At 41.3% G+C, this 25593-nt stretch overlaps 1 protein-coding gene across 1 annotated transcript; it reads left to right on the forward strand.

Moving 5' to 3' along the window:
• Positions 1-3232: 3232 nt before the first annotated feature.
• On the forward strand, positions 3233-19316 carry TRMT10A (tRNA methyltransferase 10A; the record flags this gene model as incomplete). The annotated part of the gene is made up of 7 exons (XM_015415961.1): positions 3233-3312; positions 7730-7892; positions 11133-11204; positions 11648-11722; positions 13868-14017; positions 17565-17670; positions 19019-19316. Coding segments are annotated over 7 exons (816 nt in total), but the record flags the coding sequence as incomplete, so codon positions are not given.
• Positions 19317-25593: the final 6277 nt, after the last annotated feature.

Here is a 25593-nt window from a genome sequence, read left to right on the forward strand (position 1 = left end):
TGACCTCTGGGTCAGGAGTTTGGGAGTGCTCCTGGATGCCTCCTTAACAATGGAGGACCAGGAGCAGCCACTGCCAAAGCAGCCTTTTACCATCTGCAGCCGATTAGGCAGTTGGTTCCCTTCCTCAAACGCAATGATCTGGCAACAGTGATCCACGCAATGGTCACCTCAAGGTTGGACTACTGCAATGCTTTCTACATGGGGCTGCCCTTGGCGCAACTTCGGAAGCTGCAGCTGGTGCAAAATGCGGCAGCCAGGCTGTTGATGGGCCTCTCTATCCGAGAGCACATCCAGCCTGTGCTGAAGGCATTGCACTGGCTGCCAATAGCATACCAGATTCACTTCAAGGTGCTGGTTTTGACCTTTAAAGCCCTTTATAGTCAGGGACCTGCCTACCTGAGGGACCACCTTTCCCCACACGTTCCCCAGAGAGCACTATGGTCAGAGTTGCAAAACTGTTTTGCCCTCCCTGGTCCTAAGGATGCCAAGCTGGTATTGACCAGGACCAGGGCCTTTTCTTTGGCAGCTCCAACCTACTGGAATGACCTCCCGGATGAGATCAGGGCCCTGTGGGACCTCGCAGAGTTCCGCAGAGCCACAAAAATTGAGCTCTTTCGTTAGGCATTTAGGTAGGAGCCTTGTTATCATCTATGCCCAGTGCCAACTTATCTCCATCCTGAGCCCGCCGATAATGGATGGACTAATAAATGCACTTTATTCTAATGATACCCCCATCGTTTTGTCAATTGTTTCTACTAACCTGTGTATTTTATATTAATATTTGTATTGTTGTTTACCTATTGGTTCTTCTGTTACCGCCCTGAGCCTGCCTTGGCAGGGAGGGCGGGGTAAAAATCAAATAAATAAATAAATAATAAAACTAAGGACAGTGAAGTATGTCCCTGTATTACTTACTGTTCAACGTGATTCAGTGTTGCTTTTACTGTTACATACTGTTAGGCAGTACTCTATGCACTGGGTGCCATTACACATTTATAGTATATAATAAATCAGAATGAACACGAGGATCTTTGCCTCAGCCCACCAGCCCCTCCCCCCCGGACTACAAAACGAATGAAATGTAAACCTTTCTCGGGCCTGACCGGATTTACAGAACAGTGTTCCCTCTAAGCCGAGTCAGAGTAAGCTAGCTCACAGTTTTCTGGTCCCCGGCTCACAGATTTTTGTCTCAGCTCAGGAAGGATGGCTCCAGAGCAAACTGATTGATGCAGGAGCCAAATCACTCGCTCACAGCTTTGATGCCCGTAGCTCACAAAGTAGAATCTTTGCTAACAAGACCCCACAGCTTAGAGGGAACATTGCTCCCTACTGGCACAGCTTTTACTACTCTGTCCCCAGCCGCGCCTTTATTAGGCGGTTGCTATCTATGCCCAGCCCAGCCGCATGCCGCAAAGCAACACGGGAACGCTTTCCTTCAGCGGCCGGCGAGGCGGGATTGACAGAATTCTCCTCCCAGTTCATGTCTGTTCTTCCTTTGGAAGATTTACGTCAATAGGATGCGCCGGTCTTGTTGCTGTCGCTGTCAGCGGGCTCGCGCGGCTGCTGTTGTCCGTTGGTAGCAGTGGCTATTTGTTTGCGGGCTGGTAAGTGAGCGTCCTCGCGCCCTGCCTTGTGAGCGTGCGACATTTAGTCTTTTCTCTCCCCCCCCCCCCGCGCCCTTATCCCTACTGGATTTCAGGCAGATGCCTCTGTTCAGGGAGGTTGGCTTTTCTTGTCCTTCCAAAGGGGTACAGGCAGAAAGATGTCAAATGTTAGAACGAGTCACTTAAAAGAACTAAAGTAAGCGAATAAGGGCAACGAATTCTAATAATGTAGCTTCTCTGGATCCTCCAGCCTTTCGCCCCTTCAGTTGCAAAAATAAAGGTTAGGGAGATAAAGTCCGTTGAGATAAAGGGCGGTAATTCTTAAAAGCGTTGCACCGCTCTAAGGCAACTGAACAGTCGGTGTGATTAGAACGGCGTGACACTGTTGGGGGGGGGGGCTTCTCTATGTTTCATCACAAAAAATGCCAGGGGTTTTTAAAAATAAAATCCGTGTGAGTTGGAGAACTGCAGGCAGCGTCATCCACCCAGGGCCGGCTCTTTCCGCCCCCAGCATGGCTTTCTGGGTGCCCCCCCGCCAGGGGAGTGGGCTGCGCGCGGCGGCGGCACTTGTGGAGCGACGGCTGGCCGCGGGTCGGGTGGGGTGGGGAGGAGAAGCCGGTGGGCCCCAGGAGCGGCTCCGAGGGGGAGATCTCCACTCCGGCCGGGGCCTGTTCCCCCTGGAGAGGAGCTCGCCAAGTTCTCCGGCAGGGAAACTCTCGCGCATGTCCACTCCTGGACGCGGCTTCGGCTGCAAGAGCGGCCGGCTGCTTCCCGCGCGAGGTCTGGGCTTGAGCTCCCCACTCCCCCCAGGCTCTCCGAGGGGGCGGTGGTTTGGCCGCGCGGCGTGCCGCTGGAAGGGCGCCAGGCTGGGCAGAGCTATGCAAAGAGGCCTCCTCCTCCTCCAGCTCGTCTCCGGGTCCCCGTCTCCGGGTCTGTCAAGCGCCGCTGTGATCTCGGGGCTCGGGAGCAGCAGATTGACAGCTGTCACGCGCACGGGCAGGCCAGGCTCCGCGGTACCAATTGGCGCCTTTATACTTGGCGCGTCTGGAGCCGAAGGGCGGCCAGCCAGGGGGCCCCTCGCTCTTTCCCCGCGGACTCCTCTGAGTCCCCGCTCCCCCCCCCCCCCCCCGGGAGAAGATCTGCCCTTGAGAATCAAGTTCTGCAACTCTCTTGTAGACCGGAGTGGATGCCAGGGGGTTGAACCTGGGACCTTCCGCGTGCAAGGCAGATGCCCTACCACTGGCCCACAGCCCCTTTCCCTTCTCCATAATGTACTAGCTGTTTTAAAGCTTTTGAGGTGGGAAAAATACTTCATGTTTCTACATACCAATATCAGTGTTTTAAGTTTCTCAATGACTGGGATTATAGTTTTAACTTTCAATGTACATGAATTTCTAGCCATCTTTTAAAGTTTACTGTTTTGTGTGCAAGCTAGGATGTAAATCTTATTTTAAAAGAAATCTACCTTTTGTAATTTCTTTAGCGGAGCACCAGAGAAATCATCAGAAGAATTCGTGTCTTTGGAAATGTCAGCTGAAAACCTTGCATTAGCCACGGTTACTGATGCAGAAGAAAACTCAAAATCCAGCATTGATCTGAAAGCAGAATCAACACTGGAAAAGACAGGGGGGATTGAAGCTATGTCAAAAAGACAAAGAAAGAAGCTAATGAGGCAGAAACAGTGGGAAGAGCAGAGAGATTTGCGCAAGTATGGGTTGTCCTTTGCTACATGAGTAATGTTTTGTCTTTTTAATAATGCTGAGAAGTCAGTAGGTTGTCTCCTATTATTCTTCCCAGCAAAAGATTATAAATTGGATTCAGGCTCAGATGCTTTCTTCCCCATTTCTCCTTTTATCCTCTTACAGGGGAAGTGGATTAAATAACCAAATTAGGAAGATCCTACTTTTATTTTACTATAGGGTCTTTCTGAGTCTGTATGATAAAACATACTAGGAAGCCACCAAACCTTTAGTGAATATACTTATCTGGTATTATGCTGCTTATGCATATAAAAAAACCAAAAAAGAAGGGGAACCAGCGTACATGAAATGGTACAAAGCACAAAAAACCGCTGGCTAAAGATAAACAAAAATGTATAAAAATAATATTTAATGCCAAGTTCAATAATACAGTCATATAACTATATAAAGCCAAGGCGTTCTTACAAGAAACAACAGTAATATAGAAAAATAAAGTCCCAAACATTTCAATGTGTCTCACTCCTGTTGTATTGTAATTCCATAGTCCAATTTGACATACATTCATCATAGAGTGGACTCATATAGTTCCTGGAAAATCCATATAATCTTGAAATCCATAAGCCATAGAGACGCGCAGTCCAGATGCAAGCTGCCGCGTTTCGATTAATTCTTTTTCAAAACCAATAGGCTACAGTGGGACCCAATCTCAGTAGAAGCACATACAGAAGCCAGTTTATTCAGTCATAAAGGATCATGTATTATTGAACTCGGCATTAAATATTTTTATACATTTTTGTTTATCTTTAGCCAGCGTTTTTTTGTGCTTTGTACCACCTCATGGATATAGTCTACCAGCAGTTACTTCCTCAAATAAGACAGCAGATATAACATAGGATTGGTTCGTAGTGTTTATGTGTGACTAATTTTCCCTCTCCTTTCCCCTGGCAAATATGGAAGAAAATAATGCAGTTTGGTGTAGTAGTTTAAGTGTGCGGATTCTAATCTGGGAGAACCAGGTTTGATTCCCCACTCCTCCACTTGCAGCTGCTGGATGACCTTGGGCAAGCCATAGTTCTGTCAGAGCTGTTCTCTCAAGGACAGTTCTCTCAGAGCTCTCTCAGCCCCACCTACCTCACAGGGTGTCTATTGTGGGGAGGGGAAGGGAAAGGAGTTTGTAAGCCGCTCTGAGACTCCAAGTGAAGGGCTGGGTATAAATCTGATCTCTTCTTCTTAACAGCATGATAAATACAGTTGAAAAGGATGACTTGAGTTTTAAAAACTACCTTCTTATAGCTCCTATGTTATAATTGCTCTATCATATGGTGGGTGTTGCTGTTAGGGTAATCATTAATTATTGTACAGTTCTTGGTAGAGGCAGAACTTGAATTTTCTAACTGTACTCCACACACACTTCGACCAAGGCCTGATCCAAAGTTTGCAAAAAATACTTTTTTCCATTTTTCAGTCAATAAAACCATCACAACAATGTCATATTTCAGACTTGATATAATGTACAGCCAGCATCAGGTTGGCTTTGAACTTTGTGTATGTTTCCAAGTCAAAGAAATCACTGAGTTTTGTGAAAACTACAGCCATTTCCACTTGGGTTATCTGACCCAGCTTTTATGCTGTCAGGAAGAGTGTTTTTTCTTGCTTCCCCACAGCACTGTCTGTAATACATTTTTGCACCTCTTAGGGTTTGCACAGCTTTTCTCCAATTTTTCTGAAACCTGCTTTGCTCTGAAGTTTTGGGAAAGATTGTAGTAAAGCCTTCTTGGCTGCTGTGTGGGTGGGGAAAGGTCAGATTTTCCCTGTCCCTGCGCGGCAGCCATTTCCTCGCCCTGCTACCAGGGGGCTATTTTATTTTATTTTTAAATCAGCACTAGAATATCACTGTATTGATATACCATTGTAATAAGACTTACAGTGGAAGTGATAACAGGTACTATAGCAAGGTTTTTTGGTAACCGTTTCTTCATGAAGGAGGTTTTTGGTTCAGATGTACAACTGCACCATGGTTTTGTGCTACATGAATTGAATGAGCTTGTGGGGTTATGTGCCTACTCTTCCTCTTGTACACTGTGATTGTTACCATTGTAACAATAGGTGTAACCGTTTCTTTGAATTCCCAGCTTTCATATAAAGCAGAAGTTTAGTCTTTAGCCACTTCTGTTGTGAATATATGCCTTTGTCTTCCTGTTTGGAATACACATTGTTGCTTATCATTCAAATGGGCAACCTATGGTGTGTGTTTGTCTTCCAAACTAAAACTGCAAGCCATGTGGTTTACCATTCTAATTTCGAGGCCTGGCACAAACTAGTTTGCTGACCTGGCTGCAAGAGCAATTAAGCAGTTGCCTCCAAACAAGGAGAGAAGGAACAGGAGCATTCAAGGGGATGGGGAAGAAGGAGCATATGAACCCATGGCTTATTTGTGTAATACCAAATCGATGTGGCATTGTATCTTAACCAAGCCACTGTCTGAGTCCTGTTATAATAAGAACATAAGAGAAGCCAGGTTGGATCAGGCCAGTGGCCCATCCAGTCCAACACTCTGTGTCATACAGTGGCCAAAACCCAGATGCCATCAGGAGGTCCACCAGTGGAGCCAGTCCATATATTTATCCTCCACTGTTCTATCTGTACGTTGTGGCTAATAGCCATTGGTGGACCTCTCCTCCATATATTTATCCAATCCCCTATTGAAGTTATCTATGCTTGTAGCCACCACCACTTCCAGCAGCAGTGAATTTTACATGTTTGGTGAAGAATTACTTCCTTTTATCTGTTCTAAGCTGCTGCTCATTAATTTTGTGGAGTGCCCACAAGTTTTTGTATTATGAGAAAGGGAGAAAAGTACTTCTTTCACTGCCTTCTGTATCCCATGCATAATTTTGTAAATTTCTGTCATGTCATCCTTTAATTGTCGTTTCTCCAAGCTAAAAAGTCTTGACTTATTTCACCTTTTTCTTAGGGAACGTGTTCCATCCCCTTGATCAGTTTAGTTGTCCTTTTCTGCACCTTTTCCAATGCTATAATATCTTTTTTGAGATGTGGTGACCAGAACTGTGCACAATATTCCAAATGAGGCCACACCATAGATTTATACATGGGCATTATGATGCAGGCTGATTTCAGTCCCCTTCCTAATAATTACCAGCATAGCATTTGTCTTTTTTATTGCAGTTGCAGTCATGAAAATCTGGGTCACAGTCATGAAAACTTGAGCATAAAATGGCTTTTCATGTCTTTCTAAGGGGGAAATGGCTTAAACCACTGTTGGAATGGCTATATTGTAATACCAGTTCCTTTACCTTCCCATGCAGTTATCCCTGAAAAGTTCACGGGTGTGCAAAAAAGTCACTCCCCACCTCCTGGCCACAACTGGGGACTGTATTCAACAAATAGTTTCTTCTGCTGACCAGCCTTTGGTTGCAACCTTAAATATGTGATTCAAACTGGAGGGGAGGCCACACACATCCTTGTCATGAGTGGAGGGGGGGGCGTTTAAGATGTATAGTAATTTAATCTGTTCATGTGAAATGAGCACACTATTCACAGCATTTCTATCCTGCTTTTTTACCAATATTGTCACCCCAAGGCAGCTTACAAAGTTTCTTTTTAAGCTTACACTAAACTTACAATAATGAAAAATAATGGGGGGAAAGCAAAAGGACAAGAATACTGGGACTGTGAGCCCAAACCCCATATTTCTTACTCTACAGTATGCGTGGGGTGGGGGTGGCGAAGTGTGTGCCCAGGTACTGAATGGGTATCTGGCAAGAGGGTATCCCAGTCCAGTTGTAACACGTAACCTTGCATGTATGCCCATGAACTGATAACTGGTGGCAAGCCACTCTGGTGCCTTATTCCGACAAGAAGCTGATTTCTAGAGCAATCCTAAGTAAAGTTAAATCCTTATAAATCCAGAAAACTCAGTTGACTTAGAAGGATTAAATTCTGTTTAGGATTGCACTGTTAACGGTCCACATACCAGCTCATGGTTAATCTTAATAGTACTTAATGTAGACTGACAAACAGTAGGTGTCCACCATGCCATTAAGTAAAGAACACAAATAAGCACTCTCAAAGCATTCTAAATTGTAGTGGGTGACAGAGCTAAGGGATGAGATAAAAATAAGAAACTATAAGCAATGACTCTGTTGTTAGAAGGGGATCGTTATTATCAAAAGTGAATTCATTTTTCAGTGAACCACTGGTATAATTTTCTGAGGTATTTCTGGGCTTCCACAAAACACATTTCTGTGTTTTTAAATGTATTCTAGTTAATGTCTCAGTACCTTACTAGCATTTTTTCCTTCTTAAAGACGATAGATTTGGTAAGTCTAAAGTTGTGTAATTGATTTGGCTATATGCAGCTATATAATGCAATAATACTTGGTTTTTAATACTACAATGCTTCAGGAAGAAACGTAAAGAAAAACACTTGAAGAGAAAACTGGAGCGCCAGTCTCAACTGGAATCAAGCAATGAAGGAAGCATCAGGAAGCACATGCATCGGGATATTGTTCCCAGTACCCTTCGTCTTATAATAGACTGCAGTTTTGACAGTTTAATGGAGATAAAGGTAAATGAAAGATGTACTGTTAAGTGCAATTTGTTCTGGCTGCTCTGGTTTGGGTATAGTTAAGGAACTGGATGGTTTGATTCAATGTCATCCTGAACATTCTGCTTATTCAAGGGGAAGGGGAAATTTTCATGGGGTGATCGCTCGACCTTAGCTGTCTATGCCAGCGAAGAGGAATGCATGGTTAGTAAATTGATGTAATTCAAGTTTTATTTTAAAATAATATGGGCAACATGTAACACATATCCTTGGTGAGCACCATAAAGGAAGTTTGCCTCTCACTTATAAAACAATGTTCATGTAGTTTCTGTAGATACTTTTCATTCTTTTTAGTGTAACTCTTCTCAGTCTGACCATGAATGGTAAAAGATTCATTCTAATCCTACAAGGAAGTATATATCACTAACATTGAAACTGAACAGGATATGTAAACCTCTACGCCCATACTGTTTGTTCAGAGGTAATGCCATACCCTTGCTTGGTGCTACCTGAACAAGCCCTGTGTGTATATGCTTCCCGTATGTACTAAGATTTAACATGGTTTGCAAGGTTTTTTTGGAGAGGGAAATATAAGCCATAGCTTCCTAGTCTGGGTATATGTGCCATACTGGAAGTCACTCATGGACAGTGGGTATGGAAGAAGGGGTAGGGTTTAAACACAAGGCTTATTCACATGGTGCTTAAACCATGGTTGAACACTGCATGTATGTACGGAAGCTTGCAGCCTCAGTCCAATTTGGTTATTATGGGACTTAGCCCCAAGTAAGTGACCCCAGTATCTAGGAGTAACTGCCTTGTCATCCACAAGTCAGTTAATCAAGAATGTAATTTACTTTGTCTTAATTACAAAAGTTTACAAACAAAATGAAGTACAAGTACAGCTTTGTAATATTGGCATCCCCCCCCCCCCAGAAAACATGCCTTCACAAATGGATAATTTCAGTACGTTAGGATATAATCTTATAAAGAGTAGGTTATAAACTAATATTCCAAAAATTTTAACAAAGACATATTGTCACAACATTGTTATTTATATATTCTAGACTATTTTTAATTTTTAAAAAAGAAAACACAGGCATCAGTTTGCAAATTGAGTTTAAGTCTCGGCTAAGACTGGCTTGACTTGCATACCATCTTTCAACTGAGCACACTTACTTTTGGACATCTTAGCAATTTGCGGTACTTTAATCCAATCTTTGACTGAACGTTTTCTAGTATCATACCAATTTTTTAGCAATTGTCATTTTTGTGTCACTTAATATATCTGACATTAGATTCTCTGAGTGTCTTAATAGTATTACATTAGGGTCTTTATTTAGGATATTTCTATGCCATCTCTTCAGAGTCCACTCAAGGTAGCTTACAATTAAAACATAATAATTTTAAAACAAACTATTGGACATAAACAGGGTAAAATAATCCATAAAACAGAAGGTGGTAAGATAAAACCCTAGCCCAAAACACTATAGGGCCTTAAAAATCGGAACTAGCATGAATTGTGCCTAGAAATGGATGGGTAATTAGTGCAGATCTTTCAGTGCAGGGGAAGATGATAATTCCTTTAACCAACCTCTGACAATAGCCTGCCTACAGTACTTTGGACCAATTCAAGTTTATGGACTACGTTGAAAAGCAGCTCCATATACAGCGCACTACAAAAACTAAACTGGATGTGATCAGACCATGGATCATCGTGGCCAGATTGCACTTTCTGAGGAATGGTTGGAGCTGGCAAACCAGCTGGAGCTGACATGTCACAGAGAAGACCTGAGCCTCTAGCCATAGGCCAAGATCCAGGAACAGCCCCAAGCTACAGCCCTGCACTTTCAGGGGATATGCAGCCCCCTCCAGGACAGGTTAAATCTGTGGTCTCCAAGCAGCTTCTCCATTGACCAATAGCATCTCAGTGTTGTCTAGTCTGAGTTTGTTTATTGGCCCTCATCCATCCCATTACCTTCTCCAGGCATCGATTCAGGTCTTTAGATAAGAACCAATATGGTTTAATGGATAGAGTGCTAGACTAGAAGCTGGGAGACCCAGATTCATTTCCCCACTGTGCTGTGGAAGCTCACTGGGAGAACTTGTGCCAGTCACGCACTGCCATCCTTACCTACTTCACAAGGTTGTTGTGAGGATAAAAGGAGGAGAGGAAAATTATGTAAACTGATTTGGGTCTCCTCTGGGTGGGGAGAAAGGCGGAAAGTAAATAAATTTAAAAATAAACCATTATTTTAATATTAAAAGACTTTTTGTCCAAAAATCAGAGACTATTTGGCATAACCACCACATAGTGTGAGATGAGGAAAGAACTAGGTAAGCTAGTTTGGGGAGAGAGTTAGGGTACAAGTGAAGTAAACAATATGTATGTAATCCAAAGAACGTTTGCCTTACTTCCAACAAATGTGTAATGTGTTCATATAAACTTTATCAAGCTTGTTAAGCATTAGATGCCACATGTATGGGACCTTTCAAATTAGTAAAAATTGTGTTTGACATCAAAAAAATATAAATTTCTATGTATTATCTTGCTTTCTTATTAGCCCAAATAAACTCTGAGAACATTTTCTGACATTTATTTAATTTTTACCTAACCATTCAAATTGACAAAATCTAAAAAAACCCAGTATTTTTAAGTATGGCCATCATTTTCAGGTGTGCTACTCTTCTAAAATATTCAATTAGTTTTTATGTCCGTTCTCTGTATGTTATGTTGTATTTCACACCATAGTTTTGCACAATTATTTTCAATTCAACTGATCTGAATTCAGAATCAACCAGGCTCCGAAGCATCTGATAGGCTTTGTGGAGTACTCTGAATTCTGTTTTTATTCTCTTGATTTATATTTAGATTCATGAGTTTAATTTTAGGTTTATTCATCTTGTAACCTGACAAGATCCATAAATACATTCAAGGATGGTTTTCAAAGATTGTAAGGCATGTAGACTGATGTTTTAAAAAAAGTTGCTACCCCTTCCTATATAACTTATTCAAAAAGTAGAAATAATAAAAAAGACAGTAATCAAAATCAAAATGTGATGTTTGAAAATTACCGTTGCTATGCACATGTTTTGTTGTCATGGCTTATTTTCTGTTTTAGAAAGATAAATGTTCAAAAAATAACTTTTGTCAGTTAAAAGTTTCCTTTCTCTCTCTTTAGCGTCTCTCTGAATCTCTTGGTTAAAGCATTTTAAAGTGCTTTCTCTGAAGGACAATATAAAAACAAATTGTGTTGTATACAGGATGTCAAGAAACTTCACAAGCAAATTCAGAGGTGTTATGCGGAAAATCGTAAAGCGCTTCATCCTGTACAGGTATGCTAGTGCAAATCTTTTCCCTAATTCCCATGAACTGATCGCTTAGTGATGTACATGATGATATGTAACCAGCCACTCCCCACTAAAGAGAAAATATTGTCCTGCTTGACAATTTTGGCACAGTTTCACCGTGTTTTGTCACAATTCCATTAAAGACAAAATTAACACTTCTCTCTGGAAAAGTGACAATACACAGGACCATGAATTCCAAAATGTAGGTATAATTTTGTCATTATGTTACTATTTTAAGAGTATTGAGGGCCACTATTTTCACTCAGCATATCTGGTGCAAAATTGTTCTGTCAGGTAAACTAAAGTAGTGAAAGCTCATCATCAAAGTTCATCAAAAAGAAATTTGTAAGTAGAAATTGGCAGGGAAAATGGGTATTTAATGAGCACTGAAATATTATATACTTTCCTCCCCCTTCCATCTTCCAAAGTTTTACTTGACAAGTCATGGAGGCCAGTTGAAAGACAACATGGATGAAACTGACAAAGGATGGGTAAATTGGAAGGTAAGAAGATTTTACTCTCCCTCTAATTAAATATTTATCTGGAAAACTTTTCATTATGAGAAATTTGTGATTTTAAAAAAAATCTAGTCCAGAGGCACTTTGAAACACTTTTTTGAGTCCTTACAATTATCAGCCATCTCAGTACCAGCTGATCAAGTTGTATTTGTGATCTCTGCTTCTCTGCCTGTTTTCCCTTCACTTTGAACTAGTAACTGACTACTTTGGATCAGATGACTTTGTATATGGCTGAGACTTTGAATGCCATAGTGTTAGAGACCCCGGCTGGGTTATTGCTCCTGGTTCCCTGCTTGGAACCTGTGAACAACTTCCCAGAAACTGTGGGTCCTCAAGGGTGGATGCACACAAGAAAACCAGACCTTGTAAAAATGTAAAAAGGTTTATTCAACAATTAAAATAATTGACTATGCTGTACAGACACTTCAGTCTCTTTAGCTCAGGAACAAGAAAACAAACAAACTAACTTTTCTATCTAACACATTAAATACCTTGGTATTAGATGGGCACTCTCTTGCAGCATAAAATCCAAGCAGTAGCAATGAGCATAAAAACCATTCTGTACCTTGCAGTCCATCATGATGAAGCATACCATATCTAAGCACACTAGCATGGTGTTAGCAGAACTCTCGCTCTGGCCTAGACCCTTATTATAGCTTTCTACCCTATAGCATCAGATGGTCTCTTGGGTCCAATCAAGGACCACCTTCTCAGAAACTTTCCAGAGGATGTTAGCAACTGCTCCTAATTCCCTTCTCCCATCTAGTTACACAACTGAGCACAGGTTCTCATGATTTGCCCAATAACTACATTCTTGCATCTGGCCTTGAAAGAGATAAGGATGGTAGTTGCAGGAACACTGAAATCATCAACACCTACAAGCCAAACTAGGCCTTCCAATATTCATGTTAACCCTTGAGAGGAAATTATGGTGCTTAGCCTTATACAAAGTCATATAATATTCTTTATGAAATGGCCTTATTACAGCTTTTCAATTAACAGTTTCAAAAATTCTGTTTTTGGAGGCTAGCCTGCAACCAAGCTTTTGTCGCTCAGCGTGAAGGTTGATTGGAACCCGTTTCCTTACCAGGAGGTTTTGGTTCAAATGAACTGCTCAGTGTATATTCTTCTACAAAATCTTCTGAGTAGAGACAGTGTAATGCAGGGGTCCCCCATCTTTTTGACCCTGTGGGCACCTTTGGAATTCTCACACCGTGTGCTGGGTGCAGCTGCAAAATGGCTCCCACAGAATGTAGAACTATGCACATAGAGGAAGCCCAAGTACAGGGGAGAAGAGGGCTAAATTAAAATATACACTGGGGAAGAGGAGTGGCAGAGAATAAAACCAGCCCTGTGGTGACAACTGCAACTGAAACAATGTTATTTTAGCCTGCACAGCCAATCAAAAGCGCTGCTGGGCAAGAGCGCCACCTGGCTGTACCTGCTTTCTAAAAACAGTTGTTGGGCACCAGGAAAGGTGGCAACAGATACCATGGTGCCGATAAGCCCCATATTGGGGACCCCTGGTATAATGGGATAGATAGATTCTTGGACTTGTGTCTGGGAAGTGGGCATTCAGATCCCCACTTAGTTATGAAGCTTGCTGGGCAAGTCATTGTTTCTCAGCCTGGTTTAACTCACAAGGCTGCTGTGAGAATAAAGTGGGATGAACTCATGTTATGAATTAAATCTTAGATCATAAACCAGCCCCTTGTTATTAGCCAGCTTTGATCAGCTAAGTCTTTTACAACTGCCTTTACAGCACTGCTGCTGTTAGCATGAGGGAGATGCAATTTTTGCAGTATAGAATGAACTGTTTCTTATTAACAGTGTTTGCAAAGCTTTTATTCTGTTACAAAAATGTTGGAACACCCACAGCTTTGGTTTGGTTCTGACTGAAAAATAGCTGTCGGGTAATAGTATGCAAAATGCTTGTGAGGATTGGCCCTAGACGGGCGAATCTATTGTACGAGCACATCACCCTGTGCTGCTTAATTACTCACAATTTAGGTCTTAAGAGTCAGTCCAGCCGTGCAGTGTGCACTGAAGTCAGCTTAATATCCTTGGACTTAATATTTGTAATATCCTTGGACTTCCTTGAATATTTTTGCTTGTATTTATATCTTGAAGGATATCTACATTAAATCAGAGCACTATAGTGAACTGATAAAGAAGGAAGACCTTGTTTACCTTACATCAGACTCTCCTGACATCCTGAATGAACTAGATGAATCCAAAGCATATGTCATAGGTGGCTTGGTGGATCACAATCATCACAAGGTATGCTGCTATGGCTGCAGTCTAGGGCAGATTTACTTGGGAAAAAGTACCTGTGAATTTCTTACTTCTGACAAAATATGCTTAGGTTTATGCTGTACAACATTATTTTAAAGCTGTTTTGAATCCTAATTCCATGATACCAGAAAAGAAGAGCATTGTAGCTCTCTTGGTTTTTCATGGTGCCCTCTATTTCCAGGTGATAGTAGATCTGTCAACTGACTTCTTCATGGAACATTTTCGAATTCAGCAGTATCCATTCTCCCTTCAACCACCAATCACAGCAGCTTTCATCCTCTTGGGTGCAAATTCCCTCTGGCAGTTAATGGGCGAGTGATGACATGGACCTTGCTTGCCTTATTCCTGATTTTCTTGGAAGTCAATCCACAAGCATTGGAATCAGTTTGGGCATGGTTCATCCACATGTCTGCATTTGTACTGTTGTGGAGCCAGTTTATTTATTTATTTTTTTGCATGTGGTTTAAATAATGAGGATTTCTTACTTCTGACAAAACATGCTTAGGTTCATGCTGTACAACATTATTTTTAAGCTGTTTTGAATCCTAATTCCAGGATACCAGAAAAGAAGAGCATTGTAGCTCTCTTGGTTTTTCATGGTGCCCTCTATTTCCAGGTGATAGTAGATCTGTCAACTGACTTCTTCATGGAACATTTTCGAATTCAGCAGTATCCATTCTCCCTTCAACCACCAATCACAGCAGCTTTCATCCTCTTGGGTGCAAATTCCCTCTGGCAGTTAATGGGCGAGTGATGACATGGACCTTGCTTGCCTTATTCCTGATTTTCTTGGAAGTCAATCCACAAGCATTGGAATCAGTTTGGGCGTGGTTCATCCACATGTCTGCATTTGTACTGTTGTGGAGCCAGTTTATTTATTTATTTTTTTGCATGTGGTTTAAATAATGAGGATTCAAGAGAAGGTGCTGACATGATTAGTGTTATTGGTGCCATCACATCACTCACCCACCTTTAAAAAAAAAAAAAGACTGGCCATAAAATAGCAACATAACGTTGTAGTAGTATAATGATAATTTAAGCAGGTTCTCTGAATTCCCAGCATTCTTTTTTTTAAGTAAGTTTCTAGCCTTTTCCCTTGTAAGGAAAAAGGCATATCTCTGCATCTCCATGAGGGAAGGAGCTAGATACTTTTTCTTTAGATGAAAGTAGAGAATTCAGAGAGCCCATTTATACTATCATTACAACACTATAGCGTTGTAACCATTTTTAGGACCATTTTTTACTGTTGGGGGAAGAAGGAGTAGTTTAATGATGATGACAGTCCAATCTTTGAAACGTGGGCTGGAGGTGAGTGGGAATGGGTGGGACAGAGAAAATTGATGGAAGTATTACACACTAGGAAACCAACTCAGAATGGCTTCCACAAAAATGTCAGGGTCACAAAAAAGCTAGGGAAAAGTGGGGGGGGGAGAGAAAACTAAAGGCACAAAAACGTGTGTGGAAATCAGTGGCTAAACTAAGTGTGAGGCCAGAATCAATTAAACAAAACCATGCGGAAAAGCCCATGGAGAGGCAGAGATTAAGCTAAAAGAAGAGGCTAAATGTACTCCAGCTGCCAGATGAATCCTATGTTGGGAATGGGACAGCAGAGGAAAAAGAAAATATTGAACAAGCAGGGAATACTAGTGTTAGTCTGATCTCCAGAGCAAGGCAAGCCCACCTCTGCAACTACGCTCATGAAAGGAATTCCCAGTTTCATAGCTTCTTGTTTTCTTCATCCAACCACATTCCCTGCAAGAGATGAATAATTCTGTATTGATTGCTCATGTCCAGGGAATACTAGTGTTAGTCTGATCTCCCGAGCAAGGCAAGTCCACCTCTGCAACTAGGCTCGTGAAAGGAATTCCCAGTTTCGTAGCTTCTTGTTTTCTTCCTCCAACCACATTCCCTGCAAGAGATGAATAATTCTGTATTGATTGCTCATGTTGCAGTATGATCCTTAAAACAGCTAAAGCAGGGTCAGCAGTGTATCAGTGGCTGCCAGAGCTATTAGGAGACCATCCTCTGTGATTCTGTTATTTTTAATCATGTTTATTGCAGCACTGCTAGTGACTCACCAAGGATAGGCTCCTAAGTAATGCAGTCCCTGACCAGAGCTAGACACAAACTATGAGAAAAGGTTTAGAATGTGCAGTTAGGGCAAGCTGTTGATTGGTCGCCATCATCGATGAGGATGGTGAAGATGAAGAATTAATAATAACTTCTATTAGAGGGCGGGATATAAATTGAATTGAATTTATTAAATAAATAAAAATAAATTAAAGCAGATTACATAAAGTCCTTCATCCAGGCACAGATTGAAAGCCAGTTTGGTGTAGTGGTTAAGTGCGTGGACTCTAATTTGGGAGAACCGGGTTTGATTCCCCACTCCTCCACTTGCACCTGCTGATGTGACCTTGGGTCAGTCACAAGCTCTGGCACAGCTGTCCTTGAAAAAGAGCAGTTTGTGTCAGAGTTCTCTCAGCCCCACCCACCTCACAGGGTGTCTGTTGTGGGGAGGGGAAGGGAAATAAGTTTGTAAGCCGCTCTGAGACTCCAAGTGAAGGGCGGGGTATAAATCCAATCTCTTCTCTTCTTCTTCTACTATATTTCCTTCATTTTACCAAAGCTATAGGATTAGAAACTCTCACATGTTACTAGATCTTACTTATTTACTTCATTTGTACATGACTTTTTTTACCAGTTGAGACCAAAGTGGTTTACAACTTTCTCTCCTCCTCCATTTTATGCTCACAACAGCCCTGTGAGGCCAAGAGTGTGACTCACCCAAGGACACCCATCAAGCTTCCATGGCACAGTGGGGACTTGAACCTGGTTCTCCCATTTCCTAAACCAATATTCTGGGTGTAACCACTGCACCATGCTGGCTTTTTTACTTTTCTGTTTTGTTTTCTAAATGAATGTGTTTTTGTTTATTTTTTAACTTATAAACAGTGGATTCTACTTATTTGTTAGAGTATGTGGGTACTGGAAGATGATCAGGGAAGTGTGGATGAAGGAAGCCGAACGGAGTAGGTTTGATAAGATGTAAGTCATACAGTGACTTCAGGGAAATATGCAAAAGGAATATATATATATCTTGCCAGTATAACATAGTTACAAAACATTTTATTGAAGTCTATTATAAGTACGTGAGCTTAGATTCCAAGCCATGCTTCCATTTGTGCTGCACTGTGGGGATGGTTCTTCTGGAACTAGAAGCTGCAGCTCATCCAAAACCAGCATCTTTCCATGAGAACACCTAGCACCAGCCGAAAGTGCTGTGCAGCAGAGGATTGCTTCTGTGCTAGATGGAAAAGGATGCAAATGGTAGCAAGCCACAGTCCATAAGCTGCAGTAGATCTTCTCTCATCATTTCGCTGTCATGATCTGTGCCTTTTTATATCCAGATAATGCTTAAGGGGGGGGGGAGAAAACAGTATGGACGTGAAGCTCTGGGAAACATCCTTGGAATATTCAAAACTGATTTATCACTGGTGGTCAGAGAAGTTTTATACTGTTTTCTCTGCAGGGCATCACATATAAAAGGGCACAAGAACTTGGAATAACTCATGCACAGCTTCCATTGGGAGTCTTTGTAAAAATGAACAGCAGGAAAGTTCTGGCAGTGAATCATGGTAAGTGATGAAGTTGGGGGGAAAAAACAAATGCTTCAGAATAAGCATGCCATAGATATCAAAATGTGCACCACACTTATTGGCCATCTGTTCTCTTGTACCTGCAGAGGCATTGTTGACTTCTGCCCAGTACATATTGTTGACTATCTTAGTGACACACTCCAGTAAGTGGACTTGGTTTCAGACACTGCCTGGGCAAGATGAATGTGCTAATATGTGTGTGATTTCCCAGTGTTCCTTGAATTTTTAGCTCCGGCCTTTGCAATGTAATTTGTGTTCACAAATAGTAGGCACAAATACTGTCACAGTTTGAGGATTGTGTGTGCTGGTCATTGTAGTGGCGAAGTACATTTCTACAGCAGTTATGCTTTTTTCCTTGTTTCTTGTATGCTGGACTTCAGCAACCGTCCAACACTATTTTGATTTATTAGACAGATAAAGAGTGTATACTCTACCATCCCATCCATTGACATAAGTATACCTGACTGATGAGGCATATATTTGTAATATATTGCCTTTATTCTTGAGTTTCAAGGTTGATTACAGGGCATAAAACAGTGCAGTCAGACAGTATAAAATAAGTCAGTAGGACTGTGATTACAGAATTAGAGAACAGTGAGAACCCCAAACTGTCTTAAGGCAAGATGTACGATAAACAACACAAAAAGTGTAAAAGGTTGCCATTTTTTCTATTAAATGAACACTTCTCACCTTTTGAAAGTGTTTGGGTTTTTTATTGTAGTGATCCTTCTTTCTGTGCTACAGCACCCCTTATTCTCCCCCCCCCCACGCCCCTTGAAGTATGCGTGCACACAAATGCTTATCCTTGGAATAAAACTTTGTTGGTCTTAAAGTTGCCACGAGACTCATTTATTTATTTATTTATCAAATTTATACCCCGCCCTCCCCCGTAGGGCTCAAACTTTGTTCTTTTGGTTATAAAATAACTCCAAAGCATATGCTTAATTGTAATAGAGCCACATGTTTATTTCATATTCAGCATTGTTTTTTATTTGGGTTTTTCATCTTTATATAAAATATGTAAAAATCATCACTTAATGATGCATTGGTTCATTTATGAAAATATGGCTCTACTCTGTCAGCATGAGATAATGCAGCAGTGCTAGTTAACGTAAGGGAAATCTTGGCAGCTTCTTGCTGTAGCAATTACATTCTGACCTCTTGTTACTGGGAATGCTTATGTTCCATTGCGTCAAGAACTGTCTGGAGTGTAGTGCTTTAATTGTGAGCCTTGTTATGTACAGTCTGTTACTGAGGTTATAATAATTAAAGGCATCCTTTATTTTAGAGAGAGGGTGTATCTCATGTTTCTGTCTTTTGGTTGCAGTGTTTGAGATAATACTTGCATACCTAGAGAAAAGAGTGTGGGAAGAAGCATTTTTCACTGTCCTGCCACCACGGAAAGGAGCCAAGCCGCTGCATGCAATAACTGACGCCTGTGTGTGCAAGCTAAAAGACTCAGAAGAAGTTCAAGATGAAGTGTCTGATAGTGACTAACTTCTTGGAGGAATATACATAAAGTATCATGGACTCTGAGGGGAGGAAGCTGGATTGAATATACAGGTGCAGCATGTTGTACTTGTGGTGCAGAACTGTTTATGGGGCATTGTATAGCTTGGCAGTTTTACATTGCCAAATCTGAACTGTATATTTACTTTTAAAGTGTCTGCTCTTTAGTAGATTTTAGTAAATTAAAGGACACTTTCTCAGGCTTTTATGTTTCCCAAGGAAGCTGATACATACTTTCCTCATAAATATTATTTAATATTTGTCAAGCAGTGACTTTTTTCTTCTTCTTGAGCTGGCAGTAGAATACTAGTGATGGTGAACAATAGGGATGGGCACAAACTGGCTTACAAACTAAAGTTCATGACGAATTATGGGTGGGTTTTGGTTCACCAGCTGAAGTTCATGGCAGGTCAACTGGCATGAGCTTTCCACAAACATTCAAGCCATTTGTGGCAGTTTGCGAATGGATACATTTCCTTTTTTTTTTTGGCCCCCCGAAGGGGATTTTTTAAATTTGCATTTCTAAAAAAACTACAAAACTACAATGAAAGGGGGGGGGACTACAAGCTATGGGAGAAAGGAAAAGAAGGCACTAAAACCCCAAGTGTTGAAGGTTACAAACTGCTTAAAGAAAAGATAAATTTCCTGACTGTCTCAGCTCTATCTAAATGTTTACCAAACTTCAAAGCAATGGGTGCGGAACTTGGCATGTAGAGGTTCCCAGTGACTTTAATGTTTATAGCTTGCACAGGATTCATTCTATACACTCCTGAACCTGCGCCTGTCATTTCTCCAGAAAGCAGTTTTTCTGGGGGCACCTTTGGGGGGCTGAAACTCAGACCCCGTAAATCCAATCCTCACTGAACTTGGAGGGCAGATAGAAGAGAGACAGCTGGAGATCCCCTGCGAGCTTGGTGTCTCTAGTACACCAGGGGGCTGTTCTGCTACATCATGAACCTCATGAACTGAAGCAGTTCGTTTGATGGCTAAAAGTTCTTGATGAGTCATGGTTCACGAACTGGGCACACCATGAACCATGAACTGAACTGCCTATCCCTAGTGAACAGTGCCTTGACTGAAATGCTTCTGTATTTAATTCTTTACGCTTCTTAATTTGTTCTTCTGTGGCTGATGTTCTGAAATCTGCCCTGCTTTGGGGGTGTTTTGGAGCATTTTGGTGCATATATAACATACTCCACTTGGAATTGTGATCTCTGATCTTGTAGGGGGGAAAATGAGAGAAAAGGCCTTTGAGGTCCTTTTCTTATGTCTATCAATACAGCTCCCTCTAAATCTTGGTGCAGATGTGCAAACTTGTAATGGCAACACTGAGATACATGCTCTATTTTTAAACTGCTGGAGATGATTCCACAGCAGTACACTTAAAGGCCCTTTGCTCATTGTAAATAAGCTTCCTGCAGTGCAGTCTTTCCTTACCTCTGAAGGTACTGTCAGCACCCCCACCCAAGCTGCAGCTGCTCACCACATTCCAGAACTAGTGACAGGTTTAGGGAATGACTAAAAGACAGGCTCCTTCCACGTGCCCTGGGATTTTCACATTGCCTTCACAGTGCAGGAAGATACCATGCTATGTGCAGTTGCCTTCACAGTGCAGGAAGATACCATGCTATGAGCAGTTCCTGTGCCACAGTGTGTGGGGGGTGGGGGCTAAGTACTACTACAATCTGACTCGTAATTGTTGGATAGAAACAAGCTTTGATCACTGAACGTTTTACAATGACATGCAACTTCTTAGTTTCCAGCTTGGGCAATGTGTTAAACTACATTATGTTAAATGCAGTGGGATTATAATGTTGCATGGGCAAACTTTAGATCTTTAAACTCTAGATCCTTCAGTTTTTAGCCATTCAGAATTGGAGTAGCATTCAGCTTGGTGTGATAAAGTTGAGCACCTTTTAATTCCATTTAGTTAATTAAGGCAAAGAGTTGAGCGATACTTCCACTGAAATTATAGAGATTTACAAAGTGTAACCTTTGGCTGGGTTGTACCCATAGTTCAAAGTTTACCGAATAAAAATGTTATGGACTGGGTAGTGTCTGGATAGAATGGAACAGGAGTGTTTTGCCTGGATCTTAGACCATCTCTTTTAAAAAATTTAAATTGCAAAGAGATCTGTAGTTCCAGGTCTTAGTCCCTTTTGTCGATAAACCAAAATGTTGACAACCAAATTAATTTACAAATTCAGTAGTACATTATTGTATCTAACTTGCATATTTCATTTCTGTCTTGAAATTCAGAACTGTTCAAGTTATTTCCAGTCAGTAGTTTTACAAAAGAAATACCAGAACTTCCACATTATTTGTCATGTTTCTTTTGTTTAATAATTGAATAGCTTTTGTAGAATTTAGTAACAGTGAATTTTAAAAGTCCAGAGAAACTTCTTTAGAAAAAGAGCCATTTTTCAATATTTGTTCTCCACTATAACAAAAGTTTGAGTCCAGTGGCACCTTTAAGACCAGCAAAGTTTTATTCTGGGTATAAATTTTTGTGCGTACGCACACTTCTTCAGATTCGCACAAAAGCTTATACTCAGAATCAAACTTTGTTGGTCTTACAGGTGGCCACTGGATTCAAACTTCTGCTTCAGACCAACACAGCTACCCACCTGTTCCCCACCAGTAAATGTTAATGCTCATTTTGTCTTCCATTGATTGTCTAGTAAATCATCATAGTCTCCCATCTTGTTAATGTACTTACCATATTTTCCTTCTGTTCTTGGCTTTTTAAAAGGACATCCATGTCCAGTTTCATGCTAGACAAACATTTGATCAGCTGGGAAGCTTTTTGGAAGGCTAAATACACATGTTTGCAGAGTATTCTGTGAATGCGAAACAGAGGCCTTAACACTGAGACTTGAAATTATTATTCCTTGTTCCTTTTTTAAAAAAAACATCCAGCCTGCTGAAAAGTTCTAAGAACTTGAAAGCTCGCATACTTATGTTGCTTGGATCCTGTAAAAGGTATTACATGGATTTTGTGTTTGGATTTTTTAATATCTGGATAATTCAAAAAGAGCTTTGAGAAAAGTCAGAGTATAAATAAATCAAACTCTCAAATGCAATAATTTTCTATGGGTAGCAGCAAATTTTGAACAAAAGGAGCTGAAAATTTCCCAGGTATGGTAAGTTTAGGACAAAGCAGTGCTTAAGGTGACTTGTATCGTCCTAGTAATTAACTGCACTTTTTTCATATGCATTCACCATATAAAAAGTAGAGACATCACCCTGCCAACAAAAGTCCGTATAGTCAAAGCAATGGTATTCCCAGTAGTCATGTATGGCTGTGAGAGTTGGACTATAAGGAAGGCTGAGTGCTGGAATAGATTCTTTTGAATTAGGGTGCTGGAGAAGACTCAAGAGTCCCTTGGACTGCAAGGAGATCAATCCTAAAAGAAATCAACCCTGTCTGTTCCCTGGAAGGCCAGTTAATGAAACTGAAGCTCAAGTACTTTGGCCACCCAATGAGAAGGGAGCCCTCAATGGAGAAGACCCTGATGCTGGGAAAAGAAACACCATATTTTCTAGTGCTAGTTAAATTACAAGAATGCAAGTAAAGTTTGTTGCATTTGTTTAGTGATAGGATAGTAATTCTACAACTTTTTCATAGAATTGTTTCCATTATCCTGAATGATTGGGGGAGGGGGGTGTTCTATGATTTCCTTTGTCTGAGATGTGCTGGACAGTGGGATTCTCAGTTATGTTAAAGTAGCATCATGGGATCCATCCACTTGCAAGCTGATCTCATACTGCTTTCATAATGAACGAATTAGCTTGGTATGATGTAGTGTACTAAAATACTATCACAAGCACTTACAGACTAGTGTAATCAAGATCAGACTAATATTAGATGCATCAATGAAACAAGGTTTCTGTGGAATGCTTAGACCCATAATTGCTTAGTAAATGTAATATCAAACCTGCTGTGTTTTAGTATACCGTATACATACAACATTAAAATGCTTTCTTTATTTCTGTAAGGAGGAACTGAGGGGAGCAGTACTACTTAAGAGGAAACGTCTAGCAACTAATAAAGAATGATTTCACTTCTCTTGCTACAAATTACGAACGATAATTCCAGTTCTAATGGGGCCAGTTACTCAACCTAACATCTGCCAGTGCACAACATAGCTGAGTAGGGATACGAACCCAGATCTTCCAGTTATTTTCACTATACCATATTGTGGCTATCCCTTTTTGAGGATCTAGGTATAAGCCTGGTAGGTTTTAAAAAAATGTATATCACTATGGCTGGATGACCCCACCACCACCCAGTTAGACAGTTGCTGACACCAAGGAACAAAGAGGCACTCTTGGTAGAGATGCCAAACATCGAGGCCCAGGGAAAGAAGGAGACAAGTGGTGACAGTTAAGCTGTGCCTGGGGGAGGCTAGGATGAGGCTGGCTGTGCCTAGGAGAGTGCAGCCTGCAATGTGGGAACATACCCTTGGTCAGGCAAAGGTCTGGGAAAAGCCCATAAAGGCCAAGGTGTTTCCAGGGCCATCCAGCTAGCATGCTCAGCTAGGACCTTAAAGGGGTAGCCAGGAGGGAGATGGGGTTGAGCTAGGTGGAGAAGGTGTGAAAAGCTAGCAAAGAAGAGGAAGTGAACTGCCTCTTAAGGCATGCTGGAAGGAAGCCTTTGTATTGGGCCTGAAGCTCAATAGACCCTGGTGATTTAGCAGTATCCTTGGCTCTGCATCTTGTTCTTGAAACTGTTTTCCTCCAGCCATGGAGCATAACCCCTTGCCAACTCTGTTGTGGCCCTTCCCCTCCCCCTTCACATGAGCCAGCCCCATCCACAGCCACCCACCTCATATGTCATTTGCACATCTTTTTAGTAAGAAAGCATGCAGTCTGCATTGTGAATTGTCATAGAACTATTTTGCCTAGCTACTGGTGGTTACTTTGTATGCAACAGAACTAATCATGCTTGGCACTGGCATAGTTCAGAACCACTACATTGTGGTCCATTAATGAAGTGTTCATAGAAGGTCACTTTCATTCTTTGTTTCTCTGTAGTGTTACCTTGCTTTTGAAAGAACATTTGGTGGTTTGTATGCTCCCATAACGTGGATGTTTACTGTGCATTGCACATGTTACTTATTTTTAATGACTCTAGTCAATCTCCCATGACATGTTAATAGCTCCCTGGGGTGAGCTGTATAAATACGTGCCCAGGAATATTAGGTTGCAGTCTGAGTACTTTTATAAAGTGTTTGACATGGATGTATGACTGTTTAAATTAGTGTATCAGAGACTTTCCAATAGCTCCAGACAGACAGGATCCTGAAGACTTCAGACTCAGCTGTTAGTGTCTGGGAGGGAGAGAGTTTGAAGATGGGCCATATCACTTTATTATAGTACAATGAAATGTGACCACCTCACCAGAATAGTCTTAGAGGGGTATCTCTCATTTCTGTGCTCTGGTTCTTCTTTTGGTGGAGGACTCAAGTCAGGAGAAAAGCAGGTGCACTTGGATATTGGGTGGAAGGGGAATTAGAGGGCATAGGCGTTACTTTTCCTTCATGCAACACTGAGTAGGATAAACAGACCTCTTCAACGTTTGTTTGGAACACTCAAGACTAGGGCTTGGATCTATAGAGCCATGTGTGGTGTTTCAAAAGCACATTGTGGCTCTTCTCTCCCCCTTCTACTGTGGCTGTTCAGAATTCCCTTCTCTGAGCAGTTCTCTGAAGAACTAGGGATGCTAAAGAACCAATTTTTTGGTGGCACAAGGGGCTGCAACTAGGTGTATGTATAGCACTTTCGGTTGGCACACGGTGTTTAGGTCTCAGCGCTGACTTCTTGACAAGTGCATAAGGAAACATGAAATGACTTTTAAACTGGCCATGTTGGAATATCTTAAAATAACTGTGATATTTGGCAGTGGGAAGCATGGCCTTTTGTGTTTATTTCGCACTTCCACCTACAAATCAATTCAGTCATCTGTCTGTTCCAGGTTGCATTTTTGTGGAATGAATATTGAATTAAAAATTTTAATGAACTGGAGGTCTTCAGTTGAGCAGTGGTGCTATGCTGTGTATTTCTGAGAAGGATGCACAGGCAAAATACTGTTGGTGGTGTGCTAACAACTTGAGTAGATTTAGAGAAGAGGCGTATGTTTGTGTTTTTCTATTGGTTGAGCTCACTTAAATACCAGAACTCAAAAGAGTCCGTGCAGAAATGCCAACACATTGAAAAATTGTTCTACCGAGTGCCAACTTTCCTGTGTTTATGTCTATGAGAGAACACACTGTCCTGAATTTATCTAAACTCTGTTCACTATCAGGATATTCACTCAGGCACCTCCAGAACTCCATTTGCTTGCTAGGCAGTGTTTGTTAATTTTTACAGAATTCAGATTTGTTCATTCTC

The sequence above is a fragment of the Gekko japonicus genome, unplaced genomic scaffold (genome assembly GCF_001447785.1).
Source record: "Gekko japonicus isolate JY-2015 unplaced genomic scaffold, Gekko_japonicus_V1.1 scaffold68, whole genome shotgun sequence".
In the NCBI taxonomy this organism is placed as follows: domain Eukaryota; kingdom Metazoa; phylum Chordata; class Lepidosauria; order Squamata; family Gekkonidae; genus Gekko; species Gekko japonicus.